Genomic DNA, 21898 nt, shown 5'->3' on the forward strand with positions numbered 1-21898 from the left:
GGATGAAAAGCACCAACACTCTGTTCATTACTTGGTCTTGGGCAAGTGTAATTAAGAGGAGGTATCGGTGAGCGTCGCTCTGGCTGCACGCACCGGGCAGACCTCAGTGTGGGTAGGAGCACTCGCAAAGCAGAGGTCCCTGGGACCTGTGACAGGACCCCCCTAAATCACCAGAGCGAAGGAGCTCTGTGGGCAGGTGGGCGCTGCCCCCGCAGGGGTGGGTAGAAGCGCTGCCTCCTGGGATGGTATCCGCCGCTTCCCTAACACCCTGGTGTGGGTACGGGGAAAAGCACCTGAGGTTGGGAGGCTTTGAGGGAAACCAACATGAATCCCAAACACAGCAAGTTCCCCAAGGCTGGGAATTGGGGAAGGGCGGGATTAGGGCCACGAGGGTACCCTGGGATAAGCAGGGGCTGCGGCACTGGCCCGAACGGCCCCAGTGTGGTCACCCACGCTACGATGCAGCAGGTGCTGAACCCCCCAGCCCTGGGGGGCAGCCGAACCCCCACATGGCTGGGCTTGCTCTAACACCTGCCCTGGGTGTCCCTGTTGCCCTGGCCTGCACATGGTGCACTGTCTTCTCCTGCTGTTCCTGCCCCCTGGCTTTTTGTGGACAATGTTCCCTCCTCCCTCAATTCTCACATACCCTCCTCATGTTTCCTCCTACTCTTCCTCTCCATCCTCACCCTCTCTCATTTCTCTCGGTGGTCCCTCCTGTGCCAAAGCCTCTTCCTTCCCACACGAACTGTTCTCCCTGTCACGCTTCTCCCCATCCCACACTATTCCCATCCCACCCCATTACCATCCCAATCCCATTTTCGTTCCCAATCTCATCTCCATCCCATTCCCATCCCAATCCCAATCCCAATCCCATCCCATTCTGCTCAAATCCTATTAAAATCCCATTCCCGTCCTATACCCATACCCATCCTAATTCCATCCCCATCTCATCCCGTCCATTCAAATCCCATCTCTATCCCAATCCCTATACCCATACCCACCCCAACCACTTCTTATCTCCACCTCCATCCCAATCCCATCCCAATCTCATTTCAATCACTTCCCATCTCCATCCCCATCCCAATTCCATCCCAATCCTATCCACAGCCTGTTCCATTCCATTCAAATCTCATCCCTGTACCATCGCAACTGCTTTCTGTCTCCATCCCCATTCCGATCCCATCCCATTCCTACCCCTATCCCATCCCATCCCCGTCCCGGTCCCCGCCGCCCCGTCACCCCCAAAGCGCTCAGGACCGGCCCCGGGGCTGCCCAGAGCCTTCCCCGCTTACGGTGGCGCCAGGCCGGGGATCCGAAGTGACGCAGGCGCCTGCCCAAACCGTCCGCTGGGACCGGAAGCCGCCGCAGAGCACCCCCCGCCAGGGGACCCCGGCTCCCCCCCCCCGCCCCGCCAACCCCGCGCCGGCGGGCAGGGGCGGGGCCGAGCGCCTCAAGCCCCGCCCCTCCCACGGGCCCCGCCCCGCCCGGCGCGGCGGTGGGCGGCGGCGGCGGTTGCCGTGGCGCTCGCGCGCTGCTCTGGCGGCCGGTTGGCTGTGGGGCCGGCTGACGGCTGGGAGGCGGCGGCGGGGCGGGGAGGAAGATAGCGGCGGCGGAGCTGGCGGCCGCGGCGCGGCGGCGTTGAGGAGGCCCGAGGCGGGCTGAAGAGCAGCGGGGCGGGCGGGCGGGGGCCCATGTGTGGCGGCGGCGGCGGCGGCCCCCCCCCGCCCCCCACTACCGGCGGCGGCGGCGGCGGAGGAGGAGGAACCTTCGCGGCCAAGCGCCGCTGAGTCGGCTTCCCGGGGCGCACGGCGAGCGCGGCCTCGGCCCGGCGGCAGGATGAAGTTCGCCGAGCACCTCGCGGCGCACATCACCCCCGAGTGGCGGAAGCAATACATCCAGTATGAGGTAGGGCCCGGCCGTCGCGGCCCGCTTCCCCCCGCCCCTTCCCTTCCCCTCCAGCTCCCGGTCACCCGCGGAGCGGCGCCGGGGAGGGCTGGGCGCCGGGCTCTGTGTGTATGGAGCCGGTCCGCGGCGGCTCCTCGGGGAGAGGTTGCCCGTGCCCCGGGGCCGAGGCGGCTGCCCTGCCCGGCGGCGGCGGCCGGCAGCTTCCCGCTTGCGGGCTGGGCGGGAGGGCGTTGCGAGAGCGGCGGGGGCAGAGACCAAGGCTGAGGCTCCCGCCGTGTCCCCGCGGGCGTGCGGACGCCCTGGGCGGCCGGTTCGCTATTTCATTAATTGTTGACGGTCACCTTTTGGCGTGGGACAAAGGTCAGGGAGGCTGGGGACACGAGCAAGGCTTGTTTGTTGTTTAAAGAAAACAAATAAATAAATATATATAAAGAAATCGGTTCCCCTGGGAGGTTTCCGGAGGGGAGCGGTGTTTGCGCGCACCGCGCAGGGGCTGGAGTGGGAAGGGCCGCGGAGCTTCCCGTTAGCCCGCGGAGGCGAGCGGCCGCGCGGCCGTGCCCTGCTCCCGGGCAGCACCCCCCTCCTTCGCCCTCTTTCCCCCGTCCTTCCTGGGTTGTTTGGGGTTTATTTTCAGCACCACCGCCAGTTCTCCGCGTTAGCGGCACAGGATGGGGGACGGAGGGACTCCCCGGGGGCTGGAGCGGGCAGCCCGGAGGGGGGTAGACCTCTTCCTCCTCCTCCTCTACCCTCCTTGCCTGCCTTCCCCCATCCCTGCCTTCCTCTCTGCCTTCCCCCGGCGCTATCCCCGCGGTGGGCCGCGCTCCGGTTCGGTGCTGCGAACGCCTGGCCGAGGGATGCAAAGCAAACCCGGCATCCATCGCCTTGCCTTGTTTATCTTATTAGATTTTATTATATCTCCCCCCCCCCCTTCCTTCTTTCCGTGAAGCCAAGGCGGTGAGCCCTTCGCGTCTCGCCGCTTCGGGCTGGCTCCGGGGCGCGAAGCGTTTCCCGGCGCTGTTTACGCAAAGTTCTGCCGCGTTAATCGCCAGTCATTCGCAGGACGCAGCTTCGGGGGCTCTGTTATGCCCGGCTTTCTAAAGGTCGCGCCCAGAGCTTAGTCTCAGGTTCAACCCTGCGGCGCTTGGCTTGGGCGGCGATGGAGCTGAAGGTGCCTGTTTGTAGTAAAACCGTTTCCTACTTGGGTGCTGGTTGGTGCTGGTGATGCTGGTCCTTCCCGCAAGGAATAATTAAAGCCAGACAATGGGAAACTGGTTATAGGAGAGCCACGATCAGCAGAACTTCTTGATGGATTGAATGGCTCACGACCGTACAGCAGGTGTTATCATTCGAAGGCCTGTGGCTTCTCGCTAGGACTTAAGCAGCAATCTATTCCTGGTGTCCTTATTCAGCTGCCTGTGTTGGCAAGGAAAATCACGTTTATCTTGGCTTGCTTTGTTGTAACATTTAACTAGAAAAGTTTATATCTGCCCTTTTGACTGCCCCTTTGTTTTCCTTTACCTGACTGTGAAGGAGTGGATGTTTAAATAAAACTCTGCTGTCAGATTTGACTTTAGGACAAATAAACCCCCGTGATTGCCTTGAATTATGCAGGGAGCTAGATGGGCGAGTAATGGATTGGCCTTTGAGAAGGAGGAAAACCATTGTCTTGATAATATAAAGTACTGGCTGAGCTCTGCGTGTGTCCCGATGGTTTATCTCTGCTGGGAGAGAGTTTCCAGAGATGTTTTCTGTTCCTGGAAATGGCAAACTTGCCCGATGTTCCTAGATCAAAGAGAAGGTTTGGAGGTGGGTTGGAGGAGACGATAAGGAGGAAACAGAAGGGCAAAAGATTTGGCTGCCTGCTGACTGGACAGATGTAGAGGGAGGGTAAAGGAGACCCGGTGAACTATGACACCTTGATTAACGTGTGAAGAACTCTGCTGCTTATCAGCTGCTGTTTTCATTACAGGAGGTTAATTTTCAGGTGTTTTAACTAGGGCAGCGTTGTTCTCCCTTCCCCCATCCCAACTTAAAGGTAGATTTGAGGAAAAGCCTCCTGCCAGCTGTTTTAACTGTTTTTCTACGTGTAATTTCCTTCTTGGACAGGTAGAGCGAATTTAAGCAAAAGCCCCGCCCTCCTTTTTAGTAACAAGCTTCAAAACTCTTTGTTTCCCTTGTTGCAGCTGGCTGAACGTGAGTCAGCTCCCACGTATTACGGTAATGGAATAGCCTGGCATTTATTATTCAGTAACTGGTGGTCGTGTGGGTGTGGAGCAGGGATGGCCGGCGCTACCTCGGTTTACTTGTTGATGATACTTGAGGCAAAAAAGCAGCTTTCCTTTGTGGAGAAAGATTCCAAGCTGTTGGTTGGCACATGTAAGGCCAAGTGCTGCTGGCCTGCGATGCTTCCAGCACGGTAAAAACGTTTGAAAACCAATTTGTGTGTTTAATAGTGTCATGGTGTTTCTTCAGCTGGCAGTCTATATCTTCCCCCTCTTAATTAAAGGAGTGATCGAGCACTGTTTTGGAGTGAGGGGTCTTATGCGAGTTTTTAGCTCTAAAAAAGATTATTCCAGTTTTTCCAGGGACTTCCCGTGTCAGGTTCACGATGGTGATGGAAGATGGTAAAGAAATTGCTTGCTGTAAGTCATACTGCACCACGAAGCTCACGTGTAGTCACCCTAATTCTACTACTCCGATGGTTGTAGTTACTTCCATTGGTGAGCAGGTGCCTCGTGCAGCCAGTTGGCCTCAAAGTGCAGCAAGAACCAGGTAGTATGAGGGTAGTGAGATCCTGGCACAGGTTGCCCAGAGAGGTGGTGGAGGCCCTGTCCCTGGAGACATTCAAGGTCAGGCTTGACGGGGCTCTGAGCGACTTATCTAGTGAAGATGTCCCTGCTCACTGCAGGGGGGGGGTTGGACTAGATGGCCTTTGAAGGTCCCTTTCAACCTTATACATTACATTGTATGATTCTGTAACTTGTAAGATCCTCACTGGGCCGTGTGTGTCTGGCTTGATGGGATGCACAGTGAGCATGGCTGTGGGTAGATCTGCCTCGCTTAAATTGCCAGTCAAACTAGGAGGAGGGTGTAATCTGCTGCCAATAACGTCAGGAAGAAGGAGGAGGCTATTGTGTACCTAAAAATACAGTTTCACTTTCAGATAGTCTATAAGAATTTACAGTCCTCAAAGTTCATACCATTAACATGATCTTTCCTTCCAACAATAACCTGTGAGTATCGCATCTGGGCTTGTAGGATGTGTGGAAGTTGCCAGGCCTTAGGGCAGATGGTCAGTGGAAGAGCTTTAGAAAGAGGAAAAACCCATTAATTGTCTTTAAACTGACAAAAGGAAGGTATACTTTGATAGCTATGGCTTAGACTCTTCTTTCAGCAGAAGCTCTACAGTGACCATTACAGTCTGCCTGCTCTTTGAGATGGGGCACTTGACTTGTAGGGAAGAGGAAAAGTGATGGGGTGTGCGATTCTCTTTCAGTCAGCCTTCCCCAAAGGCCTTAGCCATGACTGAGTCAAGGTTAATGCTGAACTTCACACAAACCCTGACAGGCTCAATTAGACTTTCCATGCCAAGGATTGTGTGCGAACATGCAAATTTTATACGTCACACTCACGGTGTGAACTCCGTTACCAAACGATGGCTCTCGCAACCTAAGCCGATGCAAATGATCGGGAGGGCTTTGTGTGAGGGCTGGTGGCAATGAGGTAACACGCAATCCCCATGCACAGGGGCCTTCTTACTCCTGAAGTACCCTGAGTCATCTTCAGGCCGCTCCCTGGATGCGACTGAGTTAAAAACAACATGTGGACAAATGCTTAATGGGTGGAAATGCTCATTAATTGTGTTAAGTGCTAAATATCCCAAAGTTTTAAACAGCTTTGGACCTATCATCCAAAATCTTCCTATTTGTTAAAAGTAATGTTTTGAGTTTCTGCATCTGCTGCTGTCTCTATGCAAGGACCGTGGCAGAGGGGAGCAGTGGTTTTAGGGGTGCCAAGCCCATGGGGTGCTGGCTCCCTTGCACACATACCTGGGTGCTGCACGGCTCTTGCCGTACAACCAGGCAGCGACCCTTGGATATGCCCTGGCTGTGGGAGTGAAAAGGTTTGGGTGCCGCCTTTTAGGTGATCTGGCAGTGTGTTGTCTTCTAAATTAAAATTAACAATTAAATTAGCGCCATGGCACGCACTACTGCTTGTCTTAAAACCTTAAGCTTTGAACCGTTCATTTACTTTCAGTTCCTTTGGTATAACCTACGAAAACAAACCAAACTCTATCGTTTTTGTGCCGGACAGCAAAATTCTCTCTTTCATGTCGTACTGGACACAGGAAGGTAACTCTTGGATGAATTCCAGCTGATGCTTTATTGCTACGAGTGTTCTTTGTCATGGTTCTCATGTTTTTGGGCGAAAAGTGAAATCCTTGGGGTTGCTAGTCCTCTGTTTATCCACAGATTGGGCTGCAGGTCTCCTTTGCTCTCCCGTTTGTCTCTGGAGTGCTCGTAGGAGAAAGAGGAGAACGTTGCTCCTCCTGCTCAGAATTCTACATGTAAGCGTTTGCCTGCGTGTCCAGCCAATGGAAATCCAGTGGGGTTTGACACTTTCCAGATGGAGGTTTGGGTTTGGTTAGTCTGGCCTGCGCTTGTTTATTGGGATGCAGAAGTCTGGTGGCATTTCTAAAGGATAAGTGTGTAATGCTTTTGAAATTGCAGCATCTGGAAAGAAGAATCAGAACAGTTACTGCAGGAACATGGGGGATGTGGGTAAAAGGTACGAGGGGGTGACTTTCTCTTTTAAGGACACTCCAGGTTTGAAGTATTTTTGGAGAAGTGATTGTTTTTTTGGAGACAAAACCTCCATCAGGAAATGGGTGGGGAAAACGAAACCAGTAGCTGAGGTAACCAGCTTGCATTCCAAGTTGCTCTTCCAGAAACAGGTTTTTTGGTTTTTGGGAGGTGGCCAACTCTATGCTTTCAACCCTGGTTGGTGATAGGCAGTTCACACCCCGGCTTGCCACCTCCTGACGCAAATCTGTCGTGTTATTTTGCTGTTTGCCCTTCTGGGTCTTAGCAGTGGAGCGGAGATGAGCATAAGCGGTTTGAAACAATGGCTTTGTTCACTGTTGAGTTTTTAAATGTGCTTTCTTGATGCTTTTTTGGTGGTGGTGGTGGTGTGTAAAGGACCATCAGACAAGTTCACTGCAGACACAAGATGTATCACCAGCTCAATTTAAGGAAATTACCACTTTTGTTTGAGGGCAGAAAAGCATAATTCCTAAACATTTGGCAGTGATAGATAACTTGGAAACAGTGATTTCTCCAATTCTGTAATCTAGAGGACAAAATAGCTCAGGCATGAGGGTCCATTGAGCCTTTCATTTTCAGGTTATTGGTTTACTTATGTAGGTCAGGTAAGCAGTAACAAAATCTGCTGCCCTGCAGCTGCCAGATGGTAATGCGTCAGTCTGCGTGGGCACACCACTGACACCTTTGGCTTTCAGGGTTGGTTAGTGCAGGACCATCAGTGCTCTGGTCCTTTCTAATGCGTTTGTGATTTGGGTTTTGTTCTTTTTTTTTTAAAATGACTGCCCAACTGCAAATGTAACTCTGAGTGGTAAAGGATGAAGTTCTGAGTGGTAAAGGATGGAGTTCTTGCTACAGCGGCTTTCAATTTGCTGTCCTTCGGGTTTGGTTATGCTGTGCTGTGTGGTTGTGGTTCATAGAAGAAGTTACTGGTGGGCAAGGGTGAGGAGTGGGATGAAAGAGAGGGAAGGCTTTTTGAGCTCTTGGTGCATGGAGGCACATCAGGTGCTGCTGGCTAGTAGGTTGTGGGGGTAAAGAAGCAAAGCGGGCTGTGCTTGGGATGAATTTAAAGGGGAGAGCTGTGCTGCTGGAATGAGGGTTACTCTGTGGTGGCTCAGTTGGGAAAACAATTGAGCAAGTGACCTTTGTTGAGACCTCTGTGGCCTCAGGAATCAGCCCTTTGAGAGATGTCTGAGCTGCTGGTGTAGCCTGCCACCTGGGATGTCTTCTGATAAACAACTATGTCCTTTAGACCTTATATTTACTTAACAATATTGTAACCACCGTGTTACAACAGGGATGAGTTTCCAACTGCTGAGCCAGTGGTTTTTGCCTTGAGGGTATGAGGATATTTGTTATTTAGGCTGTGATGTTTTGACCAGGGGATGGTGACACAGGAGGTAGTGAATGCAGAGGTGTGGGGTTATAGAAGTATTGGATATGTTGGGAAACAGGCAGAAGAAGCAGGAACCCGAAAGACCCGAGAACTGCATCCAGCTCTGGGAAAAGGCACAGGGAAGACATAGAGCAGTTGGAGTGAGTCCAGAGCAGGCCACAAAGATGAAGTGGCTGGAGCACCTCTCCTGTGAAGACAGGCTGCGAGAGTTGGGCTGGTTCAGCTTGGACAAGAGAAGGCTCCAGGGAGACCTAATTGCGGCCTAGCAATACTTACAGGGGTCCTACAGGAAAGCAGGAGAGGGGCTGTTCCCCAGGGAGTGCAGGGACAGGACAAGGGGCAATGGCTTCAAGCTGGAAGAGGGCAGGGTTAGGTTAGGCGTTAGGAAGAAATTCTTTATTCTGAGGGTGGTGAGGCCCTGGCACAGGGTGCCCAGAGAGACTGTAGAAGCCTCATCCCTGGAGGTGTTCAGGGCCGGGTTTTATGGGGCAGCCTGGTCTAGTTGAGGGTGTCTGTGCCCATGGCGGGGGGTTTGAACTTGATGATTTTTGAGGTCCCTTCCAACCCAAAGTATTCTATGAATAACTTCTGTGTGTTAGATTTCTATGGGCTCAAAAGCGGGGTGTGGGGGGGGAGTTTTTGCAGTAGCTGCGTGTGAAGGACACTTGTCCTGCATGTGTGCATCAAGATGCCTGTCTTTACACACACACCACTCAACAAACAAATCACTTGGCAGTAGGAATTCACCCTTCCTGGTGGCTTCTAGTATGAAAACTGTGGCTTAAGTTATTCCTTCAGGCAGTGATCCAAATTCAATTAATTTACCTGTGTGTTCGATGTGTGAGAGAGCAAATCTTTTACTCTATGGCTGGAATAATACCAGCATTTTAATAGCTGTCTAAAAGGCCTTCTGGAAAGGAGCTGCAAGTCGCTGAGGTGTGTGATGTGGTGCCTCCCTCCTGGCTCTGCTGGCAGAAGGAGTCTGTGCTCGGTGTTTAGCTGTGGGCCCTTCTGCCCCCTGGTCCTGCTGCCCGCACTGCTGATCTCATGCACCAGCGATGTGAGCGTGGGTGAGTAGCTTGCCCGGTGCTCTCTGGGAAGCAGCTTGTGATGCCTCTGGGACGTGAGGACCTGGTTAATAATTCTGGCTGCTGGTGATGTTGTCCTTCAGTTTCCACCTCGAAGATCATGACCCCCCCCATTCCCTAGTCTCCTTTGTCATGTTTTCTTTGGTTTGTAGAACACGTGTATTTCTTACTCCAGTGTAAGGGTGCTAAGAAATCCCTGAGGCTGCTTTTCTTCCACTAGCCTTGACAAACTCCTCCTGTGTCATGCAGTGGGTTTTCTTTGGCTTTTCTAATGTGAAGACTCAAAACGTTCTACCTACCAGGAAACAATTTTCCAAAGGAAGTTGTTGAAAGATACAATTGGAAGAATATTTATGGATTAGTAAGGTAACAGGCCTCAGACAGAGCAGTTGGCAAACATGAACTTGTGTGTCTCTTGTGAACAGAGATACATGTGATAGTATTGACATCATGCTCCATAGTTTTCTGTGTCGGTCTGGAGGATAAAAAGGCTTTAATTGCTTTTGTTTTCCAACAAATATGTGTACGTATGATGTATTTATTTGTTACTAACTGTACTCCTCATTCTCTCCCTAACAGGCTTTGAAAGAGATGCTATATGCAGCTGTGGATGAAGCCCCTTCTATAGAAGGTAAGTGAATTGCAACCAAGAATTGTGTTTTTCTTGGCATTGCGTGCTGGACACACAGTCCTGCTACTTTTCTGTCCTTGGTCCTCCTAAATTGGTAAACTTAATATGCTGATGGGCAAATGCCTGGCCTTTCCCAGCCCGCCTGCTATTTCTGATTGTTAGAACTCTTTGTCCTCTGTCATTAGGACAATAAATGTCTTTGTATAGTTTGGGGCTTCAACAGCTGGATTCCTCTTGCTTATAAGGACATTCACTGGTGGAAGTACTTTCCTCATCGCATGAGAATAGACCTTTGTTTTTCTGTGAGTGAGCTGCCTTGGGAGATAAGCCTGCTGGAGAGATGCTGGGTCCTGGTTTGTTACCAGAGATTTGAACTGGAAGGGTCTTGCCTCTTCATCCTCCCTGAATGCCGTGCTGCTGCTGGTATGTTGACATGAGTATATTTTCTTCTTTGCTTGTGTTTATGGGCACTTGGTTCTCTGGATGGATTATTTTAGTACAGTATTTGGTTTTAAGCTTAGTGAAATCTGAATGATTTGTTTAATTAATTAAGTGGTGATCTGTTTAACACTTCTCAGTAGAACCCTTTATCTTCTCTTCTTTGAAGTATTGAATGGTTTTTGCCTTTGTGTTGCTTCACTCCCTAATTCTTGCCCTTCATGTGGATTTCAACCTGGTTTTTAACCTCCTTACCTTTACTGTTTCAACTTGCTGTTAATATTGCTGTGCAATATTAACTTTGCTAACCTCTGTGATTGCGGCTCTGGGCTTTCTTCTGTATTTATAGAACAGGAGAAGAGTTGCTGTTCCTAGAGTAGTCAGATGGCTAGCACAAATAATACTAGTCACTATTAATGTTAGCTTGTTAACTACTTTATTTTAACTATGTCATACCTCATTTCCCATTTCTAATCAAAGAAAGTGGAATGTTATTTTTTTAATTATAGCATCACTTAAAATACACGGGTTATTTTGAAAGACTGAATAAAACTTGCCAGCAATACGTTGGCAAAAGAGCAAAGAATGTCTTGCTTTCTTTTTTTTGAGTGGCAAAATTGCTTTAAAACACCCACAAACCTAGAGAGCCTCTTCCCCACGGCACAATGTCAGTTTTCTAGCGAAGAGGAGCCAAAGTGTTCTGTGCAGGCCAAACTGACTTTTAACTTCTGGAGAGGACTTGCTAATTCTGTTGGAAATCCAGTTTTGTGGAAGACTTGGAGCATTCACAAGACTTGTTTGCCTCTGTTCTATCCATCGGTTTATTATCGACAGTTGGAACAAACGGTGTCTGTGCTAATAAGGTTTTGTAGGCTAACGTGACTCAGTGGATTTTGCTTGGGATGCCTGGAATTTTGCTAGCCATAAGACTCCACAGAGTTATCATTCAGCTGCTGGTGATACAGCAATGTTCTGTTGTGTCCTGTGATGTATGTGTGCAAGTGTATTTGGCAAAAAGGGAGGAGATAAAGAATAAAATAGTGTAATAGTTACATTCTTTTAAATGGTATGAGAACTTAAACTTGGGCTTCTGCCTCCTTCAGTGCTGTAAAAAACCTCAACAGAAGGAAAGCAATGACTTAATGCTGGTTTAATTAAAGTGTCTTATCTTAATTTTTTGGGGATTGTGTCTCTTCCTCTGTGCTGGAGAGAGTGAAACCAAAGTATTTAGGACCACTCACATTTAACTCCATCTTGCCTGACCTGCCTTTGGGTAGAGAGCTGCTCTACTAATTCATTCCTTCACCTTTTGTTCTTTAAGAGAATGTGAGTATCTGTGTGGCAGCTGGAATTTTTTTTAAAGCTTATTTTTGCTTCATTCTTTCTCCTCTGCTCTCTGCTGAGAGTCTGTTTTGCGTTTTAGCATCCGAAAGTTGTGTGTGGCTCAGGATGGGGCTCAGGACCAAGCCGTCTGTACGAGCGGGTGTATTTGCAGCAGTGGATTTTTCTCCCTTTGCTTGTAGGAGTTGGAAAGGTGGCAGAAGGAAAGTGGTCTTTCCACCAGCTGCAGTTTTAAGAAAGGCTTGTACTGGAAGTGGCTCAAGACCAGCTATTTCTCCATCCTGGTTGCTTACTTCCTTCTCCTCTAGGCCCTTCTGTCTTTGTTTGTAGACGCCTTCGATGGGAGTTAGTGTGAGACTGCATGTCAGCTGCGGCAAAAACATCACCCTGGGCCCTGTCCAAGGAGATGGAGGAAGTTCCTTGAGCTTCAGGGGGATGCAGCAGCAGGGGCTGGCTGTTGGCTGCACGTTTTCACTTTAATATGGATTTTGTGATGGATACTAATGTGATACTTTGAGCTTGGCACAGAAGCTACAGGAGTGTGTGATTGAAACCCGGCTCCCGGTGTGAGCCTAATGTAATCTTATGTTAGGCCGACCTAACTAAAATCCATTTTATAATTGATCTAGTTGATCACAGACGCGCTGTAGACATGCACAGTTGGTTTTGATTTACCTTACATGTACTGCAAAGCTAATCTCCAATTAATACATTGGACTGTGGAGGCAAGGGATTTCTGTCTGCCAAAGCCAAGGCTGTTCCTAGTTCTTCTGCTTGGCTGGATGTGTAATTCCAGACTGGGGAATGAATTTCTTAGGTTGCTGCTGTAGGCTGCTTACTGTATCAGTTGGTAAAACGTGTACACATACAGAAATGCTCTTCTGTTCATTGGTAGCATGCTGGAAGCAGTTTGGAATATCCTTAAAACAGAAGCGCTACCCAACCAAGGAGCGTTGTGAGTAACAGGTGAGGCACTAAATAGGGGAACCATCCATGGTTTATAGCTGTCATTGGGTTTGTATTCAAGAATCTCTTGAATAAACGAAGCTGACTTCAGAGTGACTCTTAAGCTCTACAGCCTGGTCTGTTATAGTGGTCCTGGTACTGTTGTAGTGGACTAAGTGTTGCTGGGAACAGGATCTTGGAGATAAAATAGTGCATTTTTACTCTGATAGCTATCCAGTTCTGTGATGGTGACCCTACTCATTGTACCTACGTCCCTCTGCTCTTTCCTGTTTTCAGGTAACAAACACAGACTGCTCTGTTAACCAGAAACCCTGTAGATACAAATAAGGAAAACTCCTCAGGGCCATATAATAAGAGGCGCGATTGTTCATAGCTGTCCCCTGACGCTGCTGTGAGGTGCCCAGGAGTTACACTGGGCTGTATGTGTGTCTCCCTTGGCAGCTGCTAGCTGTACACATGGATTTCTTTTATCTGTTCAAAGGTAGATTTTTGTTCTCCTGTCTCCTTTGTAATGATAGCTTTCTACATGCCAGCGTTACTCCTCCAGATGCTCATCATCTTTTCACAAGGCTTTCCCCTGATGAAACTTGTGCCATCCTTCCACCTTATCAGCATCTGTACAACATTAGCGTTCAGCCTGTTAATTCAATCTCACACACATCACTGGAAAAACTATTGGATAAAGCTTGATTCCCAGCTGTATGATGGGACTTGCTTGAGTTTTTTGAGAATGCTTTGATGTGTGTTTGCTTTGTTAGCTGTTTGTTCTATGATGCTTGCTGTTACTGAAGTAATCAATGGGAATTGATGCTGCCATGATGTTCACAGGTTCCGAGTCCTCGTGGCTCAATAGGAAGGCCTGCCTGTGAGCATGCCGGGTTGCTGGGAGCAGGGACCCTTTCTCTACTCTGAGCTGCCTTTATGTGACAGCTCAGAGGTGAAAATCTAGCGTAGTGCTTGTTTTCTCCAAGGCAGGATGTGTGGTATTGCAAAACCACGAAATACTGACCTCACAGTGAGCGTGCTGATTTTCTTATTTGGTTTTATTTTGCATTCCTGTCCCATTTGTCACCGAAGTGAAACAGGTTACTGGACCACTGTTGCTTGGAGTCCTCCTGATTTATTCCACGTGGTGAGCAGATGTGTCGGCATCTCCCCAAGCTCCTTACGATGCAGCTCTTGGCTGTGGAGGAGAGGAAAAGTGTGCCTGTAAATTATTCATTCTCATTATCTGCTTGAATGGACAGGGTCCACTCTAAATATTATTTCCTGGAGTATTTGTCTTTCAGATATTGAAATTTAACCTTGCTTTAATATTTGTATAAACAAACGTCGTCATCGTAATATTGGATGGTACAAGAGCACTGGGTTATATCCTCTTATTATGGAGATTACTCACTCTGAGACCAATCCTGAATTTCAGCAGCACATTTTGAATGAGGATCACTGCTTGTTAACAGGCTGTGTGGGGCTGGAACAGTGTGACAGCGTACGAGCGGGGAGCAGGGGTGCTTTGAGAGAGAGCACAAGCCCCAAATTAACAGCTGACACTAAAGCAAAGCTTGATTTGTTGGGGAAAGGCTTTAGAGCTCATGGAGATCCCGTGCTGGTGCTTGTAATCTCTATGTTCACCTCTTTTCTTGTGCTGGATTAGAAAAGCAAGAGGTAGAAGTCTGGCAGCGTGTCCGCTGGGGTTATACCCTTGTTTCCGCTTTTGTTTGTAACACGCTTACCGTGTTACCTGACAGCTCCAAATCTGGAGTTTGGATTTATTCCTGTTACTGAGTAAATGCAATCGTATCCCTTCGGGTGAGAAGTAATCTTGGTGAATAAGCTGGGCGTGGGAAATCACGTTCATTTTTTCTCCAGCAGAACTTAAGAGGCTGACAATTTTCGTTTGTTACATGCAGACACGCTTTGTAGGGGTGATCAAAGGCTTATGGTTTGTCTGTATATAGAAAGATGTCTTTTTATTTCAAAAGAAACATTTATTTCCAATTGTATAAGCTCGCATTGCAGCAGGTTGAGGTTCGGTTTACATGGGAATGCTCAGGCTTAAGGGGGTCTTGAGCAGAACTGCTGTACAGCAGCTACCGCGAAGCAACCACAAGCTGATGAATGCTTTGTCTTTGCTGCCTTGTCATGCACCCATGAAGGATGTAGGGATCGGTGTCCTTCTGAAGGTTGGTGTCCTACACCCTAGGTGCTGGTCCTTGATTCTGTGCAGACTCTAAGTCATTCTGGAGTCCTCTGTGTTTTTAAGTAGTGTCTAAACTCAAAGAAAACCTAACCCCAAACCCACCAAACAAGCCCATGATGATCCTTTTCTTTCTTGGACACCTGACATCAGGAATTGGATTATCTATAGAGAAAATAGGTTACTGGGGTTTGCAGGCTCTGAAATGCTGGCTGTCAGCGCATGCAGGCAGTGGACAGGAGGAGAACTTGGCCGCACACCAGCATTTAGAGAAGGACGTGATGTCTGTTTTCTCTTACCCTGGGCAATAAAATTTGAAAGGTAAACAGTGCTTATGGTTGTAGTAGGGTGCAGAGTAGTGTGACAGAACAGCTGGACGGCCACCAGGATATTTGGAGCACGGATGTCTGTATGAATATTGCTGCAGTGTACGTTGGTCTCACGTAGAAGTCATTTTTGCTGTCAGAAGCAGCACAGTGTTCAGAGCAAGCCAGCCTTGGGACTGACCACAGGGCGTGTGTTGTGCCCACGCGTGCCGCTTTCTGTCCGTGCAGGGAATGCAGCCCCGTGGGTGCTGCTGGTACTCTGCCTTCCTCAGCGGGACCAGGGACCGAGCAAGTGGGTTCTGCTTAACCGTTAATTAGCCTCCGTGGCTGTGGAGTAAAGGTCAGGTAAGGTGCAGAGCTGAAGTGATGGAGGGTAACTTGTTGGTAGTGCAGACAGCTGGCCAGTGCAACTTTTGATGTTATTACTGCTGCACAGACCACAGGTTCTCAAGCTGTGGCCATGAGTGTGTTCAGAGGGCTCTTGGCAGCAGGGAGCAGCCCTTGCCACTGCCCCTGCAAGCTGGGCTGCTCAGGGTCCTGGCCTGCTTGTGGGTGCTGCAAGTTCTTTCGTGGATTTGCACCTGGCTGGGAGCCTTTCCAGTTGCTAGAAACCACTGGCTCCAGTAAGTGTGTGCAGAGGGGAGCTTCCCTGAGGCTCTCTGGGCTGCGATGGGACTAGGCAGATGAGTGCGGTGGCATGTGGGTTAACAGATGGATCATGTGGATTACTCCTTCCTTCTGAAGGAAGCTTGTGACTGTGGTTGGTGGAAACACTGAGAGCTTTCTCACACTTTCCGTTTGCCCTGTGTCCTGCTGCCTGGTTGGTACATTGCTTTGTCTGTGTGCACAAGCCAGGTATCTCATGGTGTTGCTGAGCAAGTCCTTTTCCCCCTTTTCTTCTGTCATCTGATGTGATCTGGGTGATGTGCCCAGCAGCTTGGAGAGCTCTGAGGCATTCTCCTTGGGGGAAGGACTCAGTGCACTGAGTAGTCTATGTTCAAGGCTGCTTCTGGGTTTGGGGACAGGCTGTTAATTGCTTTGGAATTTTGTTCTATACCATTAGTTGCTTTACTTAAGCATCTGTTTGTATTCAGTACAAAGAGCTATTACCCACACACAGCACTACCCCAGGTTTAACAGTGAAAGCTGGACCTGGTCCTGCCTCCAACGAGGCAGGCTTTGTTGGCGAGTCTGCAAACTGCTTAACAGCCTGGCTGCTGAAGGGCTGTTCGCAGTTCCTTAGTGATGTTTTTAGGGCAGCAGCAGAAGGATTTGACTAGGCCTTTTTGTTTGTTTCCCCCTTTTCCTTTTCTGTCCTGCATTTGCTTACCAGTAATTCAGGAACTCCAGTCTGGTCCTGTTCAGTGGCTAGAGGAGTTAAAGGTGCTTGTAATTTAACTGGTATGTGCCAGGTTTTGTGTCAGTGGTCAAAACTTGAGGGTTGGAAAGCAGAAAAAGGTTCATGAAGCTGGAAGGTTGACAAGGCAGCCGTGCCTTCAGCAGGGTACTCCTGAGATAACGGCACAACATCAAATGGCGCTTTGGCCATAGACCCGCCGAAGCACCACACGTGGGTGTGCGAGGGGCCAGTATTTATTGCTTTGTCTCAAATAATAGAGGAAGCCTGCACTATACACCTTATCAGCAAGATTTAGTGTGTAGAAGGCAGCCTCTGGGTTTCTAGTTACTCCTTTGGAGCTGTATTTGAAATAGGTGATTTGAATTATTAGACAATTAAGATTTTGGATGAGCCTGTAGCTGCTTGGTGAATAATGCAGTATGAATTGAATTTGATAGGTTTCTCTCCTGCTCTTTAAAAATGCATGCTGTGGGCAAGGGAGGGAGCAGGATGTCCCTGGAAGGAAATCTCATTCTTCTACATTGGAGTTGTTTGTAAGATGCCTTTAAAAAACCCAACGAAGGCCAACCCAGCAACCCTGGTGTCTGTGTGATGCGGTGGAGGAGCAAAGGCTGTCCCCAGGCACCCCCCTGCTAGAGCTGTCCCTTTAGTCACGATACCTTCACCTGCCACACCGTGCAGTGGCTGTCACAATAGGTGAACACAAGAAGGTCTGTCTGTTTGATTAAATAATGCTAAAGTTAGCAAGGATGTGGTGAAAAGTCAACCCGCTCCTGGCCATGGCTTCTTCTTTTTTTTCCTGATTCCTGAAGTAAAAATGAAGGCTCATAGTGCATTTTGCCTGTGGCCTTTTTTTACAGTGTACCTGTAGCCTTGCAGCTTGACCCTTTTTAGGAAAAGTAGATGATAAACCATCTATATACATTACATTTTAAATTATAGATAATTGTGGTTTTTTGTAGATGCATAATCTTAATTTTAGTTGTAGCGTAAACCTGCAAAATTACAGGACCTTAGTGTTACAGAGGCACAATGCAAGGGGGGGGGGGGGGAAGCTTAAAAATGTATCTGAGGTTGTTTTATGCCGCTTTGGAGGGTGGTAATCCTTTTCCCTTGAATTAGCACAGCAGACATGTAAAGTCCAGCCCTATGGCTCCGTTCCCCTGTGGCATGACGAGTACCTAAAGCTCCTGAGTTGAAGGGCAGCAGCACTGGGACTCAGCATTGTGTACGTTCAGCTGGAAACCACAAAGAAAACTGTGGAAAAGTACGAGGATCCGCTTTTTAAAGCGGCCACCGACTCTTGTGCTTAGCAACTCAGCTTCCCCTCTGCAGCGGGGGAAGCCTTGTTTATCTCCTAGGAGATGGAAAACCAATTTCTACTTCCTGATGAGAAGCTGACAGGCTATTTGACTTAACAAGAGAGGCAGGCAATGCGATTGGGAAGAGGGAAATTGCATACCATAACATACCAATACGAATGCAATTTATTTTGCATGTTCTGTATAGCTCCAGGCACATGTTTTGAGGTGCATGAGAATTCTTTGCATGCTGAAATACGAGCTCTAGATAGCAAAAAGAGTCAAATTTGGCATCTCTGTTTATAACCGTTGCTGTAATTGCTTAGCATGTTTTTAGAAATCATAGAATCATAGAATGGCATGGGTTGGAAGGGAACCCAAGGATCAGAGTTCCAACCCCCTGCCACAGGCAGGGACACCAACCTCCAGGCCTGGATCTACACAAGGTTGCCCAGGGCCCCATCCAACTTGGCCTTGAACACCCCCAGAGATGGGGCATTCATCCCCTCTCTGGGCAGCTCGTTCCAACCCCTCACCACTCTCTCTGGAAAGAACTTCCCCCTAGTATCTAATTTAAACCTTCCTTCCTTTAGCTTTAATGCATTCCCCCTTGCCCTGCCATTGTCTACCCTCTTAAAAAGTTGATTCCCCTCCTGTTTCTCTGCTCTCTTCAGGTACTGGAAGGCTGCAGCCTTCTCTTTTCTAGGCTGAACAAGCCCAGCTCCCTCAGCCTCTCTTCGTAGGGGAGAGTGCTCCTAATGTATTTGTGGGGTGAAGGGCAGGGCAGCTGAGAAGATTGGCATGAGTGAGCTGTTAACTCAGGATCTATCCCAAGTTGCAGGCTTGTTCCGACGTGTGGCCAAGGCTGCTTTTCCAGTGCTGGCACCCCGTCCCCACACAGCTCCCCGGGACAGCTTTGCTGAGCTCCTCTCTGCTGCTGAGACCGAGCTGTTTGGTACCAACCTCTGTCAGCTATAGGGAAAAATGAGCATCCTTGGTCTAAACCCTCCCTCCTCTGCTTGCACTGTTTCCCACCCCAGCTGACTGACATAGGGATGGTTTTGTCTCTTTTATGCCGTGTGTCGGGGCATCGGCAGCAGTTACATGGTGATGGCAGGTTGGAGAAACCTCTGTGTGCTGTTCAGAGGCAGCTCCCTCATGAGTGCAGCTGTAGGAATGAGTCACAGTCGAGGTGGTAAAATGGGATAATCATGAGCGAGAGGGCTTGATGTACCTACAAGGTAAATTCTATAAATAAGTTAGTGGAATTTGGCTTGTATTTCAGTGTTTTGGTATGACTCTGCCTTCCCTAAACAGAAGCAGCAATTAGAAAGCGAGGAAATAAATAATCTCATAGCCTGACCTGGCATTCCACGTTGCTTCAGTCGTGCATATGCACCAAATGGTCCTTGAGCTCGGCGGCAGCCCAAGGCCATGGTTGAGTTCCTCCCCTGCCCAGCTGCGGGAGAAGGCACCGATGGAAGCCTGGCTCAAAGCTTGGTTCTGCTCGGACCTCAGTGAATGCAGGAGCAGGAGAACATTTCCTGGAAGCTTTGTGTCCTTCTGAAGCCTTGAAGAGGTTACAGTTCACTGAACTACCTGGGCATGAGAAGGCTTCCCAGGGAGGGTGAGGAAAAAGCTGGAATACCTTTAGTTTTTCTGCGATCGGACCGGATTAACTTCAGTGCTCAGAAGTGATAATTGTGTACCCAGAGGCTGTGTTTGAAGCTTTCAGGTGATGCTCTTGACACACAATGCTTACTTACGGCATATTTTTAGTTAGTAAGATGTTGATGAGACTTGGTTATTTAAACTTAACGTTTTGCAGTGTAAGTCCATGAATGACATTTGGAGCATTCAGAGGCAGAGGGGTTAGCCAGAGGGTGCTGAGCTTGCAGGGTTTGCCACACCTGACCAGCCCCATGTGCTGTGGTGGTCCTGGCTGTAAGGTGACCGCTGTTGTGGTGTGTGCTTCAGAGCCTGCAAACACACCCCACATCAGGAGTGAGTTTTAGCAATGCCTCAGCAACAAGGAGCTCGCCACAGATTTAATACTCTTCAGCAGATGTTGCTTTCTTGGTGTTGAAGCCTCAAAGTGAAGGATGGAGAGAGATAATTACGTGGAATGGCGAATGGGTGGATCAGTCTGCTTGCAGCATGCCACGAGCTGGGTCGGGGCTCAGCTGTGGCTCTGGGAAGGGGCTATGGTGCTGAGCAGAGCTTGCCAGGCTGCTCTTGATGCCTGGCTTGTGTTTGCCTACTGGGGTCTGTCCCAGGTGGTGTATTTGACTCTGGCTTTGGCTGTACCTTTGCCTTCTTACAGTGGAAGATGAGTTTGCTACTGTCAGTGTTAAACAGGACTTTCAGCTCCAATCTCAAAGGCTCTAGAGGTACTGACTTTAAAAAAGCTTTCAAACTGGACCCTCCAGGTGTAGAAATCCAGTCACAGCTCGGGTAGAACCGATCTGTACCCATTTCCTTTCCCGTTTCTTCTGCTTTCACCCAGCTCCTACAGATTCAGCTCCAGCTTTTGTTCTCAGCTGATGGAGCTGGATTGGTGTGACTGTGTGCTCATGCAGTGTTCTAGGTGGAGGAGATGTGGATCTGCTCAAGGCAGCGTTGGAAGGTGCGTGATCTGGGCTTGGACTTGCCTAAGCACAAATCCAGGTAATGAGTTAGTCATCAGGCACGGCACTCAGTCATCAGGCACGGCATTCGTTTCCCCGGGACACGGCGAGGGAGGATGGAGCAGTCGGTCAGGAGTTGCTGGTGTGGGAACTGTCACCAGCTCACCCTACTGGTGAGCTGCCCAAACCCTTTGGTTTGGTAATTTGGTGCTACTGTGAAGGTAGCACCAAATTTGGTGCACTTGAAGGTGTTTGCTCAAAGGCCTTGGTTTCTTCAACATTAAAAATGCCAGCTGGCTATTTTGGAACCGAAGGCAGCAGAGCTTAGTTGTAGCAACTCTGGTCTCCTGTGTGTGGTGCAATTTTACTGAATCCTGTTGGTGTGGTAAGCAGGGCATGCTGGAGGGGTTTGCCATCCTCCATCCATTTCAGGAGTGATTTCATGGTTATTGAGGTGTATGGTTGATAACAGGGTGACTTTGGGAAGAGATGTCTCTGCTCCATCAGCTTCTTACCCTCGGTCACAGTTCTGACTTTGCTCTGTGTTTTTTGCTCTCTTGCTAGGTGTTTAGCTCTGGCTTGCAGTGGCTAGGCTCCTGGATGGTAATGATTTGCCAAGATGTGTGGAAGCTTTACTTAGCAAGCAGGGAAGAGGAATTACGGCAGAATGTGCTCTTTTGTCTGTAACTAGATCAATGCCTGTTTGAGGCTTTGTGTGCCCCGTTTCCCCCTGAACAGCAGGTAAAAAAGGCTGATGTAGGTGTTCTCAGTCTTCTCTTCCTGCCTTAGGAATTTCCTCATCATCACATCCAGCTCCACGGATCCTCTGGAGAGCTGCTGTTACATCTCGTAGCCTGTGTGTCTGTTTCTGTTGCCTTTGCTGGACAAACACCCTGTGCAGTAGCAGACAAATGTGTGATTCTCCCCTGTAGCAAGGGGAAGTGGCACAAGCACCTTAAGATGATGGTTGGTACTGTGGGCTTTTGAATTACTTTTGTTTTCTTTTAACACTGAATAACAATCCCAAAGCCTTCTGCATGCTAACTGCCACTTTTCCTGAACTTCCTTGCACCCAAAGGCTTAATTTTTCACTAGCTTCTATACCAAACTGTGCTGGAAGTGCAAAATCCAAATACTGCAGGGAGGTTTCCTCTGAACACTGTAAGGAGCTGGGATTTACTTGGAACTGTGCCTTCTGCTTGCAGTCTTTCTTTGAATATTTTTCAGTTACTTCAGCAAAATGATGTTGGAGTTTGAAAATGGTCTTTTTTGTTGGTCAAAGCATAGCATGGAGAATGGAAACATTCATTTTCTGATTCTGTAATGTTGTTTTATACCAATAAGATCCCTTTATACCAGTTATGTGAGATCCCACTGGAATTATTCCAATTTTAAAATATATATATATTGCTGGGTGTGTGTGTATGTAGATGTGGTGTCAAATGCAACAAACTATCTACCAGACCACGTGTTCTTCACATGCTTCTGGTCCTGGGAGTTTT

At 48.9% G+C, this 21898-nt stretch overlaps 1 protein-coding gene across 1 annotated transcript in view; it reads left to right on the forward strand.

The window, feature by feature from the left end:
• Nucleotides 1-1496: 1496 nt before the first annotated feature.
• XPR1 (xenotropic and polytropic retrovirus receptor 1) overlaps nucleotides 1497-21898 on the forward strand; it is a 111431-nt gene continuing 91029 nt past the window's right edge. The window contains exons 1-2 of the mRNA XM_084265817.1: nucleotides 1497-1905; nucleotides 9789-9840. Coding sequence (XP_084121943.1) covers nucleotides 1837-1905; nucleotides 9789-9840 — 121 coding nt within the window. The 5' untranslated portion in view covers nucleotides 1497-1836. The remainder of the gene's footprint in view (nucleotides 1906-9788; nucleotides 9841-21898) is intronic.

Source organism: Gallinula chloropus (assembly GCF_964237585.1).
Source record: "Gallinula chloropus genome assembly, chromosome: 6".
Lineage (NCBI taxonomy): Eukaryota > Metazoa > Chordata > Aves > Gruiformes > Rallidae > Gallinula > Gallinula chloropus.